Raw genomic sequence first — 16,166 nt, 5'->3', positions numbered from 1 at the left:
AAAGACTTGTTTTGTTATGGACACTCAAGATCCCCAGAGAGGAGGGGACACTTCTGAAAACTCACTCTGTAGATGACATTTTGTGTTATTTCCCCTTCCATATGGTCACCTGTCGCCAATGTAAATGTTTAGTTATCATTCTTTGTGTATTCCATTAACTTCACACTTATCATACAGAATACCTACTCTTATTATTACTTTTTTGCACTAATCTCAATGATTAAAAATCACACAAGGCATCAACAAGCTGTGTTTCCTGGGCCTGTCTGTGTGTTCCCTAAGACAACTCCTCTCAAATGAAGGATCAGTTTGCTAAAGCATGTTTCCTCTTTCTACACGTGAGAATGTAAAATCAACACACACTGTACTGGAATTACGGGATTAACATCACATGGAAAGCCCCTTCAAAATCAGATGTAGAAACTATCAATTTTTGATTAATATTTTATCCCCTCAAACACAGGTCTAGCAACCTGTGAATGGAGGTTTTCTGCATCTGTCTTACCACTTTTCTGGAATCTGCAGGGATCATTCCTGTGCTAACCACAGCGAGGGAATGCTCACACATTGTCTTTGAGACAACAACAAGAAATCAATGACCCCTTCTGACTTCACTCATTTTCCTCTTCCTCACTTGTTGGGTTAGGGAATAAGGTGTTGGAGCAAAACTATAGGAATTGCACAGGCTTCTGACCAGGGTAGTGACTCATACAGGGTTTTATGCCACTGGGGTCAGAGCTATTCCCCAAGTGCCGACAAAGTGCTCTGTTTTTGTTGAACATCCTCTTATAAACACCAAGAAGGGTCAGTGGTACCAGACTGGGGATCAGGCCCAGAGAGTCATAGAATCATAGAATCAGCTGGGTTGGAAGGGACCTCCAAGATCATCAAGTCCAACCCTTGATCCGCTACCACTGCGGTTACTGAGCGCCAAGACATTTGCAATATATACCAAGTGTGATTCCACGTATAGCTCTGCTCTGCTGCTGTGAATGGGATACCTGGCCTAATTGTCCTGCAGTCATCTTCAGAAAGTGGCAAGAGAAACCTGACAAGTATCAGCCGCTATTCCATGTGCTAATGGCTTGGTTGAGACACAACAAAATTATTTGAGGTGAAGAATGTATGGCAGAGAAATAGAAACTGCGATGATACGGCACAGAGTTCCTACAGTTTGCAAACTGAGAGCACCCCATTGCATTCCCTGTATTAGATCAACCTTCCAGTGAAGTCATGGGTACTGCAGAGGTAGTAGAGAAGGACTCACACCCCTGTGTTCTGCCAGACCTCCTCCTGTCTCTCACCATAGCAGCCTTTTGTGTCACAGGCACCTTCTCCCAGAGACAGCGCCATAAATGAACACCACCAGCCTACTTCCCTCCCATGTAACCGTACCACCCTTCAGGATCCTGACATGGAACAATCACTCCCCTGTTCTTAAACACTCAGCTGTTTGCTAGCACATAATATACGAAAAATGGGGTGTTAAAAGCCTTGTCTCTGCCTGCTTTCTAGTAAGGAAGAGCAAATACCAGGCAATTACAAAACATAATATCTGCTCAGGTGAACTTCTCAATTCAGACATTTGTAATAAGAAAACATGGCAATTTATTCATTTAATTCCATTTGTGCCTCTGCTGCTATGGAAAGCTGAGTACTTTGAGGCTTGGAATCTACCATATGCTATAAAATGATTTACTCTGCTGCTTTTTTACTCGTACAGGATGCTCCTCCTGAGAAACACAATGGTTTCTCATTTACAAGGCAGTCCTGCTGGCATCCCTGAAAGGGAGGAAAAAACCCCATAAATATGAAATGAATCTAATGTTGCAACAAAATGGGATGCAGTGTTCAAGTGACCTAATTAATACCCAATGCAGACTGGGAGGTTTGGAATACTTTAATAGCTAAGGGTAAAGTTTTAAGGTTAATTAAATACCGTGCTTGGTCAGGAGCTACCTGCACTACTATCTGTATTTACGAAGGAGATTTGGGAAGAAAGGGAAGATTATGTGTGCTGATTTTCACTGGGAACTGGATCTGACTGTCCTTTGGCTTACCCAAACTCAGTGTATGCATGCACACGCACGCATGAAACCCTGGCTGCTCACTCACTGCCATGGACCAGGTTCACCTGAGTGACACTTCAAAGATTTCCAGCCCTTGGAAAGGGACAGGACACACGAGGCTGGTGGTGTGGTAGGGAGGTGCTCTAAATCCCTCCTAGGAACACAAGCTCAAAGCATGCTGGCTTTGCAGGAATGCACTTATCCACAAAACCACTCGAAACCTCCTGACTAGTTTCACTGCCACCTGAATAAGCCCCAAATGTAACGACATCTGTAGGGTCTCATAACAATTAAGTAATAATTAAATAATTCTACTGCTGGGCATATGTGTGTAAAATTTCCTGCACAGAATTTGAAACCTTTCTTCCATGAAAAATGAATAGTGCTAAAAAAGACATCTGCTCTTCTCTAAGTTAGGCAAAAATCCTACTCGGACTCCTTTTAAAAGTAAAATCATCATGAGTAAAAGCATTTTCTTTTCTACCTTTCATGCTGCAGGCACTTTTTCCCACCTCAGAACTCAAGTCTCTAATCCAGGGCACGGCTCTTTTGCAACAGAATCAATGAATCACACCAATATTTGTGTTACGATGGGAATAAGTTAGCAGAACGTGTTTTGTTATGCAGATTTCCTGGGAGAAGGGAGAGAGGGAAATGGTCTAGTTTCTGAAACCATTTAAATGACAGGCAAAACTGGACCAAACAGGTGAGATGTCACATTTTAGAAACCCAAAGCTTTAAGCTAAGGAGCACATTGTCAAATCTAGGTACATTAATTTTCATTTCAATTTTAGAAGGTATACAAATAAAGGAAAAATAGCTCAGCTTGCGTCACTTTTGTTTTGTTTTGAAGGAAAAAACAGAATAAAAAAGGGGAAAACCAAACCAATCAAACACAACCACCAGTTCTCACCAATCAGCTGCTCTGTGGTAGAAGCTCATGTGTACACATTTACTCAGCAGTAAATGCAATTCCTTTTTTGTTGTAGTTCATCGTACGTCATAGTGGGAGCAACCAAAGAACAGCTGGCAGGTCATAACTAGCTTAGAGCAACTCATTTTACACTGAGAATTTACAGTCTCAGCTCAGGAAGACTTTTTTTATTCTACAAATCAAGCTTCACGAAAAGCCCATGAAACATACTCCATGAGTATGTTTTTGTTCAGGGATGCTCTTAATCAGCTATCAGGGTGTGCTTCTGGATTACCCATGAAAACATTCACTATCCCTAACACTGTAAATATTCTCAATAGCAGTTAACATGAAATGTTTCTAAGCCCAAACTCTCAATTCACAAACCTCTACAGTCTTCAGAACAAAGTCTTTCTTTTGTTGATGATACTGGTCTTTCAATCATACAGCTCAAAGTGACTATCTTTGAGTTTTTCCTTCTTAATTTGTAAAAAACCACATGAACTTTTAAAAAAGTTTATGTCATTCCAGTGAGGAAAGAACAAGGGAGGGGAGGGGGGAAAGAAGTAAAAAAATTACCCAGTGTGTGTTTTGCTGATAAATACTTTTGTGTGCAAACACCAGACACTGGGCTAAGTCTCAGCTGGTATAAATTAGTATTACTCCATCAACCTCAATTTCCTTTCTGAAGCTCACAATATTGCTATTTAAAAGAAGTGTGTGTGTGCAGAGAAATGACAGGAAATATTCCCATGGACCCTGGTGTGAAGTCTCCTGTGGGACCAGCATTTTAACGATGTTTTAAGCAACCATGTAAGAGGGAAAGACACAAGGCCATTGTGTGTTTTCTGTGGAGCTGGCCTCTGAGCCTCGCACAGCCCAGGGCTGGGCTTCTTTCTCTTTCTCCCGAAAAGAGCATCCTTCTCCACCCCACCAGAAGAATTTCCCTGGACTTTTTGCTCTGTGGAGGTGGAGAAGAACGCATAACTGGGTGTAAACCATCGCTAGCCTTCAACATTTCTCCCTCTTCGTTCCTGCAAAGGTCATGTTCTTGGCATTCAGAGACTGTCCCTTTTGTCACCCCCAGTACGCCGCTAGCCAGGAGACCGCAGACTAATTTCTCCCTCCAGGGCCAGCACTGCTCGGCTGAAAATTGCCAACAACCAAGTCATGGGAGCTCTCTTGCAGCATCTGTCCTGCTGAGCAGGGAACAGGACCACGAGGAGGGGCAGCTCAGCAAGCAACTGGCACCCCACAAGAGGATGGAGTGAGACGCAGAGACTTGCACATTCCTACCCACACAACAAAACTAGCCCTTCTGCCCCTCCTCTTGCTTCCCCTTGTGCCTTTAGTCAGGTGATATAGCCATCTGCAAGACAGAGATAATTGAAATTAAAGGACTGATCAGGCCACGGTGAAAGCACCCATGTCTGTAACATGCCTACAAACTAAGCATCTTGAGCACAATGCTTGAAAAAAATCCAAACCAAGTATTTGGAAAGAGAGTCCGGAAAACTCAGCCCCAATGGGATACAAAATAAACCAGTGATCAAAATCTCCAAAGCATACTCTCAGTCATCCTCAAGAATATCATTTCAATGTGTGACATGGGAGAGAAGGAAATTAATACATTTTTTCAGAGTCATTCTAAGACTCAGCTTTAAGCTGAGTAATCATTTCTGTACTCTTCTCTGGTGCCTTTACAGTCCCAGGGGAAAGGACTTTGCTGCAGAGCTCTACAGGTTGGTGCTTGTGGACTCTCATGCTGAGCTTCATGGGTGGGAGCAATGCTGGGATGAGAAGTGAGATTTACTACTGGTCCCAGTTGAATATGGAGCTCCCTGTCGCTGCTTGTCCTCACTGTGCCCTCGCTGAACAGCGAAATGAAGACAGCGGATCAAACATCCCCTTAAACATTCACCAGGGGAGGCACAGACATATTTGCCCGGAGGAGAAAGAGGCACTAGTTGAATTCAAAGTGCTGTTTTAAGCTAATTTTGTTGAGAAAAGTGAGGTGGTTGTGTGAACATTTCTATTTTAAGCCCAAGCAAAGTCAGTCAGGTTGTAAAGAAAAGAACTGTCCCGCATGGGGTTTGCACTGGTTTAACTTCAGTTGGTAGAAAAATCAGTGCAAGGTCAGCCACTGCAGCTTCTCTGGGGAGACAAGGTTAAAGACTTGCCCCTCTTGTCATGGCATTAGGCAGATCAGAAAAAGCTCTGGATTTTCTCAGAAATCTATCAACAAGAGTAAACCTAATTTTAACAAATAATTGAATAATAAACCCAGATGCTGAGTGGAATTTGGGAAGCTCCTCCACAACGTGGTCTCAAACCTCCTGGCTGTCATAGGTTATTCCCTACTGTTATTCCCTAAGGAAAGGCTGCCTGAAGTCATCACCTCCCTGGTTAACTAGACAGGTACACCCTTGTAGCATGAAGAGTGTGTATTTTGTTGGAATGAACTCAGTGGTTCAACTCCTCCTAAGTGCTCCAAGAGACCAAGCCCACAACAGGTACCTTCAAACAGCAAAGCCGTGAAATCAGCCTGCCTACTGGCCAGCATAAAGCCACCTCAGGCAGATAATCACTGACTTCAACATCTTTGAAGTCACCCATGACATTTTAAATGTTGATTTTAGTCTCCAGGGTGTCTATGAAGAGAGCAATTACTTAATAGAGTTGTATGAATATTTTGGCAATGACTACTAAATATATTTAAAATATATTATAGGAATAAATTGTTCATGGAAAAGTACTATTTAAAATATTTTGGAGATTTTTGTCGCCAAAATATAGCCTGTATTAGCAATGCTGAATAGATTTTATTTCAGCTTGGATTTTCAGGTTTTTAGAAAAGATCTTTCAGAACTTTTACAGAATTACTTTCCATATGAAGCCATATGACTCCACTTAACAATGAAAAGCAAAATGGAAAAAAGTGGAAGTGGTATTTTGCCTTTTCATTCACCCACAATCTAACTGGTTTGGGTATTCTTAGGTATATGATAATTTCAATCAAAATGGAAACTGTACAATTTTAATATTTTCTGAATAGTATGAAATTTTAAACACTTCAAGTACCAAACATCTAAAGACAACTTTTAAAAGTAAAGAGATTATCAGTTTCAGAAGAGTTTATGAAACACTAATTTTGAATTAAATTGTAACCATTTTTAGACAGCTACCATTTAGCATTTAGTGCTACAGATTAAGCCTTCAACCCTGCAATCTGAGGCATTATGCTCATTATCCATACTAATAGCTCCAGAAATTTCTGAAAACAAATTCACAGAGTTTGACATTTCTTGCTTTCAACAATCTTTTGGCAATCTTCAGTCCTTATGTATATTAACACATGCAGTGTTAGTTAACATATTAATACTAGCACATGTAAATGCATACAAACATTTTTTGGTTATAATTACTTTCAACAACTCTATCAAATTCCATTCTGCTCTAGCGATTTTTACATCTATCCCTCCCTTCTCTGGAGGGATAAGATAATATTACAGAAAGTAGAAATAATGACTTTGAATACCTTCACCATCCTTATAATTATCACTCACTATCAGAAAGGAGTGGGAAGGGAATCACACATTTTACACATGGCCCCCAACATAAGAAGGATGTGCACCTGTTGGACTGAGTCATGAAGATGCACTGAGGGCTTGAGCACCTCTGATATAGAGACAGGCTGAGAGGGTTGGGCTTGCTCAGCCTGCAGAAGAGAAGGCCCCAGGAGGACTTCCAGTGTCTAAAGGGGCTGCAAGAGAGCTGGAGAAGGACTTGGGACAGGGGCAGGGAGACACAAGACGAGAGGGAATGGCTTTACACTGACAGAGGGCAGGGTTAGATGGGATATTGGGATGAAATTCTTCCCTATGAGGGCGGTGAGGCCCTGGCACAGGTTGCTCAGAGAACCTGTGGCTGCCCCACCCCTGGAAGTGTTCAAGGTCAGGTTGGATGGGGCCTGGAGCAGCCTGGTCTAGTGGAAGGTGTCCCTGGCCATGGCAGGGGTTCGTAGCTATATGATCTCTAAGGTCTCCTTCATCCCAAACTATTCTATGATTCTATGACATGACTTTTAGGGTAATTTTGCTCAGGTGACTTTGCTTCATTTTCGTCTCTGTATATTTTTACATACTAAAAAGCTAAATACTGACAACACAAAATCAGCAAAAATGTTGCTGTTAAACTGGACAGAGTGAGGATTTTAGCCCATCTTTTCTCCTTCTGCCTATCTGAATATAAACAATCTCTAAATTGGAAACGATACAAAGATGAAAGGAAGGAAGAAAAACAAGACGGAAAAAAACCCACAAGAGATGCTCCAAGTCCAAGTGCCCTCAGCAGACGGTTTGCACCCACCATGGTGACTCATGACCTGCCCAGCAGCCTCCATACTGACATTCTGCAGATAGTTGTGGCAGCGTTCCTTGTGCTCCTCCAGCGAACTGCGCTGCTTGTAGCTCCGGCCACAGTAGTTGCACTTGTGAGGCTTCCCCACTGCGGAAAGAATGAGAGCATGGGGTCAAATCCACTGCAACCCGCTTCTGCAATCAGAAAAACTCTCACCTTTGCCACAAACAACTCTCTTGTGGTGGAAAGACACCTAAGAAAGGTTACTCGAGTCCCAGGCCTTTTCCCCAGCCCTGTTTTCCCGCCGCACACACCTCCTCCCACCCGCCGGGTACTTTGCCCCATCCGTTTTTCACACTGAGGCGCTGTATCAGCAGAAGGAAAAGGAGGCGGACTTGGTTGCAAAGCAAATAAACAGATGCTGAGAGGGGAAAAAATACCAGCCAGCTGAATCACACCCCAGCACTGCCTGCGTGTCACCAAGTCTCGTGGGAAAGAAACTTCTGACATATTTTGCCCATGGCATGAATAAAAACGAGCTGCCCCAGTGGCCTAATTCTTCTCCCAATCATGGGGAAACCCATTACATGGCCCAGAGGAGTTCTTTCACTGAGAAAACTTTGCCAAAACTACTAAGGGAAGGTTAGAAAATAAACAGAAAGTGACTTTGGTAACTGCGCTGTTACATGTCACAACTGAGCAACCACCAGTAATTCAGAGACCAGATAATATTGAATATATATAATATAAATCTATATACATCTAAACATATATACATAAAAATATAAAAGCCACGTACAATTAAAATCAAGCCAGATGAATGCAAGACATAACTCCAGTTTTAAATATTTTTTTTGTTTTGCTCAGCAGCATTATGCACAAATGGCAAATGCTTCTTAATACATGCAAAACCTGGCACCAAATTCTCATAAATTATATCCTTTTCATAGCATGTCATTAAGAAACCACAAGAATGGCCTAGCCCAAGGCCAGAAAGCTAGCCAGAAGGTATTTTGCCAAGTGGTGTTAATAAAGGCTTTTAATATAATTTAAACTTGTAGAACATGAACATTTATCCTTTAATAACTAAAGAGCTATTAAGTTAGTGCTACAAGTCTAGTAAAACACCATCGGCTGTGAATTTCAGAGCTGGCTGAGGGATGGGGAAGGTCAAACTTCTCCCAGAGTTTTGAAAATCTTCGGTAAGAATTTTAGTTTCTGGCCAAAGAAATTGAGAACATCCTCTGTTGGATAATATTCATGTTTCTATTGGGTTTGTCCCAATACTGAAAGCTTTTCACAGTCATTTACTTAATGAAATCTGAGCTGTACTAATTGCAGCCAAACTGCACCGTCACCCCTGGGAAGGGAAAATGCAGGGGAAGCTGTGGGGAGGACAGCTGCAGTCAAGAAGAAGCTGGGTAGAGGGTTCCTGGTGCTGAGGCTGGAGCCCCAAACACGGAAAACCTGGAGTTAGGGCAATTCTCTGGGCCCTCTGCAGGACCAGCACATGCCACATCACCCCGTGACGGAAGATGAAAAAGCCTGAGCCTGAGGAACCAGAGCTGGTCCAACAGTTTCACATGGTTTTATCTCAGAAAAAAAGGGATTTGATGAAATGAACATGCTGGCAGAAAGCTTCAGTTTTTCCCAAGGAGTTTGTGTGTGCAGTTCAGTGACACAACCAAGTCTTCCACCAGGGAAAAAAAAAAAGCTGTTTTTAATAAGTATCAAAACTGTGGATTTTTTTATTTGGAGATAAGGCTTATCCTCAAGAAAGTGTGTCAGACTAAAGAGCCGTTGTGGCCTTTATTTTACTTTGCTCACTTGCTTACACTGTTGCCATAACTGATGCTGGTAATGGAAACCTCAGTGGAGGCCCCAGCGTGAGGCTCATTATCATTCCCAGAATAAATGCCCTTGATGTGAATGATCTGGATCAAGCCCTAGCTCTTAAACATAAACCAGCCAGCTCATTCTGGAGGCACCTTTAGGAAAACTCACTGGAGGCTCCCTAGGATGGAAAGACTTTTCTAATCACCATTACAACACTTCATCATGCATCTAGATGGCATCAATGTCTGTCAGTCTGATGCTCTCATTAGAAGCTAATATGGTGTCCAATAAAAAAAAAAATCCAGTGGAATGGAAGGGATTATGTTAACTGAGCTGAACCAGTTTGGCCACACCAGGTTATCAAGCAATTTAGATAAACTGTAAGACACAAAGGAAAGGGATGATTGCTTGCAGCTATTCAAGGCAGACATAATTAATTAAATTATTATCATTTAACACAGAAATATTCTGCTACAAGCTCACATTACAGAAAAATAATTGATTCAACAATCAAAAAAGAGGTTCTATTAGACCTCTTCAAATGGTTGCTCCCTGCATTGCAACCATTTCAGTAACTGCTCACACACAACATGGCAGAGCTTTTCCAGTAATATCTAGGATGGTCATCTACCTAAATTCCATCAAATTTCAAGGTTAATAGAGATGATAAAAGCTAATGATAAAGGCATGATTTTTACAGGCAATATGGGATTTGAGGAACATAATTCCCCAAGGAAAGAAATAGTCCCAGCACACACGCTCCCTCCTCTGGGAGAAGATAAGAGAATAAACAACGTGGCAAATGTTAGTCATGTTGCCTAATACACAATTGCAAAGAATGAAGTTTGTGAGCATGAGTTGAGTAGGATCGAGTACAACTCCCTCGGGTTCGTTTCCAAATTCTGTCCCCCCTGGCTCTAGAGATGCAATCCCATCACAGCCCCACACGTGTAAAATCTGATTTACGCTATAAAATTACAGAGTGACTGTGACTTGGGTTGTGGAGCAATTGATCAGGTCAGACCACAACGGAATCAGGTCTGATGGCAGGAGTTTGTGTCACCAGCAAATCTCACAGCCTCTTTGGTCAGAGGTGCAGCAAGTCGAGGCAGCAATTACAGTCTAGACTTTAGAAATCGTGTCATTGTGACAAATGTCAAGCCACCGAAATAGCTGCAAATATCCCCTTGTATTCTCAAAGTAGTCAATGACAATACATATATATATATATATTTGTGGAAATGAATGTTGCCAGTGGGTGTACATTTCTATGTATTTCATATTACCCGACAGAAAGCTGTAACAGTGTATTAGAGAATTCAATTCCGGTGACGATCTCAACCGCGTACTTTGTCCCACAGAACAGCTGACATGAAAACATATGAGTGCCAAAGGAGATTTCAGCCTTGTCAAATACCTTAGGGTAGATCACTATTCAAAATTTGCCCCCAAAACATGTGGCTCGCACCACTGGGCACGAGCAGTCTTTGTCTATAGGCCATTGACTTGAAGGTAAAGAGTCCAACAGCACTACACCTACCAAACCCCCCTGCGAGCAGGTCTTTCCACTGTGGAGCCATTTCCACTGTGAAATCACTCAAAGTTTGGCTCAGTTCAGTTCACACAAAGCTGCCTTCTCCGACATCCCCACTGAAGACCACGGTACACGGACACCGCATTGGGCATTGTACGCACCCACCGCTGACAGTGGTAGCAGCACCCAAGCAAAGTCAGTACCTTTTCAGGACAAACAATCAGATAAAAATTACCATAACCTATTCTCATAGACATGACACACCACACTCAACACAAACAAGCCCCAAATCTTTGAGAAATCTTCGGTCTGTTGTTGAACTGGGAAAGACCAGGGCACTGGGTAAAACCCAGCGGCCACACCTATGAAACAGCTAACTTAAAGAACACTTAAAAACCACTTTATATTTCTTACTGAAATGTCAGAATTTCCACACATTTAAGCTCAGATTTGTACAGATGACAACATGGCACAGAAAACCCACGGTGGAATCTCAGCCTCAAATGGAAAATATTATGACAGTCACAGTGAAAAAGACATTTAAATTTGAAGTACAATTTTTACCCTGAAACAGGTGAACCACTTGTCAAAATTCACAGTGAAATGGAGTTTGCTTGTGAAATTAAAATGTTCATGTGGAGGGAGGAGGGGGAAGAGGAGGAGGACATAAAAGCAAGGTGTTTCTGAGTTAGGAATACTTTGAGTCCTGTGGGTGAACTCTGGTAGCTGAGAAGTCTGCGTGCAGCAACAATGAGATGGTGTAACTCTAAGGTCAATATTCAAGACAGAAAGCAGACTAGGGCCTAGACAAACTTCTCTAAAGTCATAAAAAAGGTCAGTAAAAGAGACCATGAGGCACTCACGCAGCACTTTGCTCTCAAAAGAAATGGGAGTGCAGAGCAGAATATAAAGTAAGTCAAAGGGAAACAACAAGGCATCCCAGGTAACACCTTGCCATAAGCATATAAAGTGAGAAAGGCTTATGGAACAGGTTAAGAGCTACGACACACTTTGCTGAACTAAAATCCTGCCTCCCTCAAGATAAATGACAAAACACGCACTGGTTTCAGCAGTCAGGATTAACTACTCCCACATTTCCCTATTTTGGGTAGCACATTCTCCTGAAGCAACGCAGAGCAGAACCCCTTCCCATCCCTTTGCCTGTGTCCCAAGCCCTGGCGACAGCTCAACCACTACCACCACCTGCTCACACAGGAACGGGCATCGCTGCGGCCGTGTGACTTAGGCCAGCCCAATCCATGGACCAGAGACTTTGCACTGGGCTTTGGATCACATTTCCATTACTTCTGCACTATTGCCCCAGCCAGGCCATGGAAGCGAAGCCAGCCAGGATTTCTGCACTACGTGGCCATCTGACACAGCTACTTTTGGTCTGAGGGAGACCCTCTGATGGCAGTGCACTGAGTGGGGCTTATTTCTGTAAAATCTGAGCTCTTAACTCAGCCCTGAGCTCCCATAGCTGAAGCAAACACCAGTACTCGCTGACTGAAGCTTTCTGAAGTAGCACTGAGGTTAAAATGTTCTTTTGGGCTGACACACCTATCAGTAAGGTTGTAGAATCCACTGTCACAATCGTAACCCATATTAATTCACCAATCTTTTTCTTCCCTAAAACTGTAAGGTGCCTGGGTGAAGGGAACTGATCTACAGTTGCACAGTGGCTACCACAAAGTAGCCCTTTGCCTTCAATAGGACTTGCCAGAGCACAATCAGCTTTAACACATAGGTAGAAAATATGATTAAGGTGCTGGGCTGGGACTAGGGAGTGCAGGGTTCAACTCTTGGTTACACTACAAATTTGTGACTGCAGGCAAGTTACTCTGATTTCCTGGGCTTCAATTATTCATAAGTATGATTAAGGTAATCATTCCTTTCTTTACAGCATGTAAATGAACTCGTGCACTTTGCCAGACGCACAGAGGCGAATTTGGTGGAGCTCACACAAGTAGGGAGACACAGAAAAATAGGGCCTGTATCTCTACTGAGAAATTAAGGACTTAATAATACGCTGGGATTTTATTAGATATAGGAGTGAACATTAAAGAGCGGGAGGAGATACTTAGGGTGTCACAGAGCAGAGGATCAACCAGGAATAATAAGAAAACCAAATCAGAAAAAAAGCAACATGTGGCATGTGCAGCACAGTGTCCTTTCAGACCTGGAAACAGTCCGCCCAGGGAGATGTCAAATGCCCTCAGCTTGGAGACATTTCACACCACACAGAACAAAAAGGAGAGCATGCAATGGTCACAGAAAGGGGGATACAACAGTTGCTGCAGTCCTTCCCACCTCCATTTCCCATGCCAAGGACACAGTAGTGAGAGCCAGGGAGGGCCCAGGTTTCAGCAGGAGGGCTGAGGATGTGGAGACACAACACACGGTCCCTGCACTTCGCTACTGTAATTAAACAGTGTGCTTCATCTTTTCTACAGCTGCCCAGCTCAGAGCCTCACACACAAAAATATTTACATGAATAATAGACCCCTGAACGAACCAATCACACAAAAAAATTAAAGCAAGACCTAAGCCCATGCTGGCTCTGAGCAGCACGGAGCTTTGCAAAGGGAACTGCCTCCCACTCTGATGCTGCATCATGCTGCTGTGCCTAACGACTGTAAATGTGTTAATTGAAATTCATGGGGGCTCTTTGATGCATTGATTTTTTTTTTTTGTGCCTGTGAGAATACACACACACTCTACAATCCGTATATACTGGAGTTCAGAAATAACATCCAGTCCCACAGCCAGCCCAAGATTGTCCAATACAACATGCATGCAGAAGTCACAACATGGAAACATCTAAAATAAGGCTCCAGGCAGGCAGTGCACACAAACACATGGATAGGAGACATGGGGTGTCAAATACACTCACTTCTGAGTGCCCAACCTGTGACATCTTAAAGCAGTCTGATTTTCAGAAAGAACAAAATCTCTAGTCATGTTAAAAAAATTTCACCTCAATCTTTTAATGTTGCAGTCCAAGCAGAGGTAGCAATACCCAGGGTATGCAGATACATTTCTGGATCTCATGGAGTGCTGATGTCTCCATTCTACAAGCACTTTTTAGATTAACATATTTTGGGCCAAGTCTTAGGGTTCATGAAGTCAAGTGGTAACCAACAGGGTCACCAGATCATGCAGTAGTGGAAACCATACAACTAGATCTGTGCTTAAAAAGGTTTCTGGACAACTCAAAAGGTTCAAAAACCAAAATGCAGCATTACAACAGGAGAAGCTACATACAGGTCTTGACTTGGAGCTCGAAATAGAGCACTTGACTGACTTCAAGACCTCATGGCCCAACGTCTCTTAGTCAACATTATTATCAATTGCCTATTGATATATATATTGATATATATGTGGCTGTTCAACAGCCACAACACTTTGTGAGCTTCCCAGCAAATGAATACCAGCTTGCCCTGACCTTTTGCACAGTGGCAGACAATGATAAGTTATTCCTGTTGACAGCTACCATGTACTGTTCTAGCAGCCCTGTGCAGGTAGCAGTGAAACACCGCGAGATGGTCACGGTACATCACCACGGAGTAAAACAGTGGCAAAACCTCCACCTCCAACCCCTCGGTTTCCTAGACACACCTGCCTCTCCTATAAATACCTCCAGGACACAAAACAGCAGCTTGACACCTGCATCTACCTGCCAGTTGTTTACATCACTGTAAAATAAGCAGCAAACAGTAAAGTACTGTACCAGTGTTCAGTTCTCCCTCGATCTTCTGTGGCAAGCAGTGCTAAACACCAGATTATATATAAACCCTGAGGACTTCACCCATGCTACAGCTTGGCTAGAACAGACCCACAAAAACACAGGAACGTGGAGAACAAGTAAATGGACTAGTCAGGAGAAACTTCTCCTATCTATACCTTGTCTGTGTATAAGCACAGGGCCAGAATCTACCATTAATCAGTGCTCATGTACAGTATCTAAGGGCTTGGGTCCCTATTTGTACCTTCAGAATGTTCTGCCTGAAGCCTGTTACAACTTTAATAGTTTATTACAACTTATCTTGCAGCTACTGGTGGCTCTGTTATATAATCTGATTCATCAGATTGTATTCATTTATTAACTGATCTGCAGGATTTTACAAATAAAACAATGTTTCAATCTGCCACGAGGGTTATAAATAAGTAGGTGGCATTTTTGTGCCAGAAGTTTAACAAAACAAACAAACAAACTCCTGTTTCATTGGCACAGTCACAGAATTATTGAAATCTTCCAAACTGTCCAGATACTTTTAAGGCTCCTGCCACAGTCCTGCAGGACACATTAAATAATTCAAAACAGAAAAGCAAGGACCTTACACCCCATTTTCTTCCTTTGCAGCACAGAAGACAAACAGTTTGCTTTGCAGGTTTGTATGTTCTATCTGTGTACGTTTGACAAATGAAGGAAAATATTCCTGTCTCTGTGAAACCATGCAAACAAATCACACATCAAATCAAGGAAAACACAGATAGTGATATTATTGTTGCATTTAGTTCTGAAAAAGATGAAATTCACGGTTACTTGCTCCAATTCTACATCTCAAGAAACATATATTGCCCCACACAGAAGCTCTCCTCAAGTATTTTTCTTGACTTACCTGCATTGCCTTCGATACAGGAGCTTTGAAGCCAAAAGGCACCGGACAGTCATTTTTTAGTTTATATTAATGGCAATGAAGCTTTCAGATTCCCCCCTCCCCACATATATATTTGAAAATTTCAAGTGCAAATATTCTGCACCTACGCTTCAAGGCCACTGAACTGAGTGCACTGTCCAAGTCCCATGCCAACACATCCCAGAATGCCAGGCACCCCAGCACCGGTGGGGTTCCCAGGAGTTCTACATCAACCCTGAAATGGTTAAATACTATTAAAAGAAGACTGTTTAAATTGCACTCTGGTGCTGAGATAAACTAACACAAACCAGGAAGTCCACAAAATAACTGGTGTTTTATCACCTGTCTGGCTTCAAAATCACTTTAAAGCAGCCAGGTTTACCATCACTTACTTTTAAAGGGGGAGAGGCCCTCCAAGGAATATGAGAGGTGACTTTGGAAAGGAGCCTCCACCCTGCAATGTCTCCATGCTATCTGGATGTGGGAGGGAACCAGCTGAAGACAGAGGTTAAACCTTAACTCTACATACCAGCTCTGTACTTTCCACTCCACTTCAGACCTTTAACATTATATGAAGCTGATTTGATAAGCAGAGTGTTAATTACTTCACATGACAAACCTTCCCAAATGTGCTGTTGGCTTCTCTTCATTTTAACCCAGCAAGAGAGTGAGCAGGAAAAATAAAAACAAGTTTAGGTTGGTCTGTTGTTCTCCTTTGCCCTGTCCACTCCCTGTCAGTGCCACAGCTCAGCGGGAATGTAAGGAGGTGACTGGAGATCCACATGTCATTGCAAGCCGATCTCCGAGAGCAGGTG

At 42.6% G+C, this 16,166-nt stretch overlaps 1 protein-coding gene across 7 annotated transcripts in view; it reads right to left on the bottom strand.

Moving 5' to 3' along the window:
* IKZF2 (IKAROS family zinc finger 2) overlaps positions 1 to 16,166 on the bottom strand; it is a 109,583-nt gene that overhangs the window by 6,828 nt on the left and 86,589 nt on the right. For 5 of the 7 annotated variants that reach the window (XM_027735671.2, XM_027735670.2, XM_027735676.2 and 2 more), the window contains one exon: positions 7,303 to 7,488. In XM_027735671.2, the coding sequence (XP_027591472.1) occupies positions 7,303 to 7,488 (186 nt within the window). The remainder of the gene's footprint in view (positions 1 to 7,302; positions 7,489 to 16,166) is intronic. The other 2 variants (XM_027735673.2, XM_027735675.2) reach the window with 1 other exon arrangement.

This window comes from Pipra filicauda, unplaced genomic scaffold (genome assembly GCF_003945595.2).
Source record: "Pipra filicauda isolate LSUMZ 115617 unplaced genomic scaffold, ASM394559v2 scaffold21_size4447388_pilon, whole genome shotgun sequence".
Taxonomy (NCBI): domain Eukaryota; kingdom Metazoa; phylum Chordata; class Aves; order Passeriformes; family Pipridae; genus Pipra; species Pipra filicauda.
Note: the sequence above shows the minus strand (reverse complement) of the source record. Positions and strands in the feature narration are given on the sequence as shown.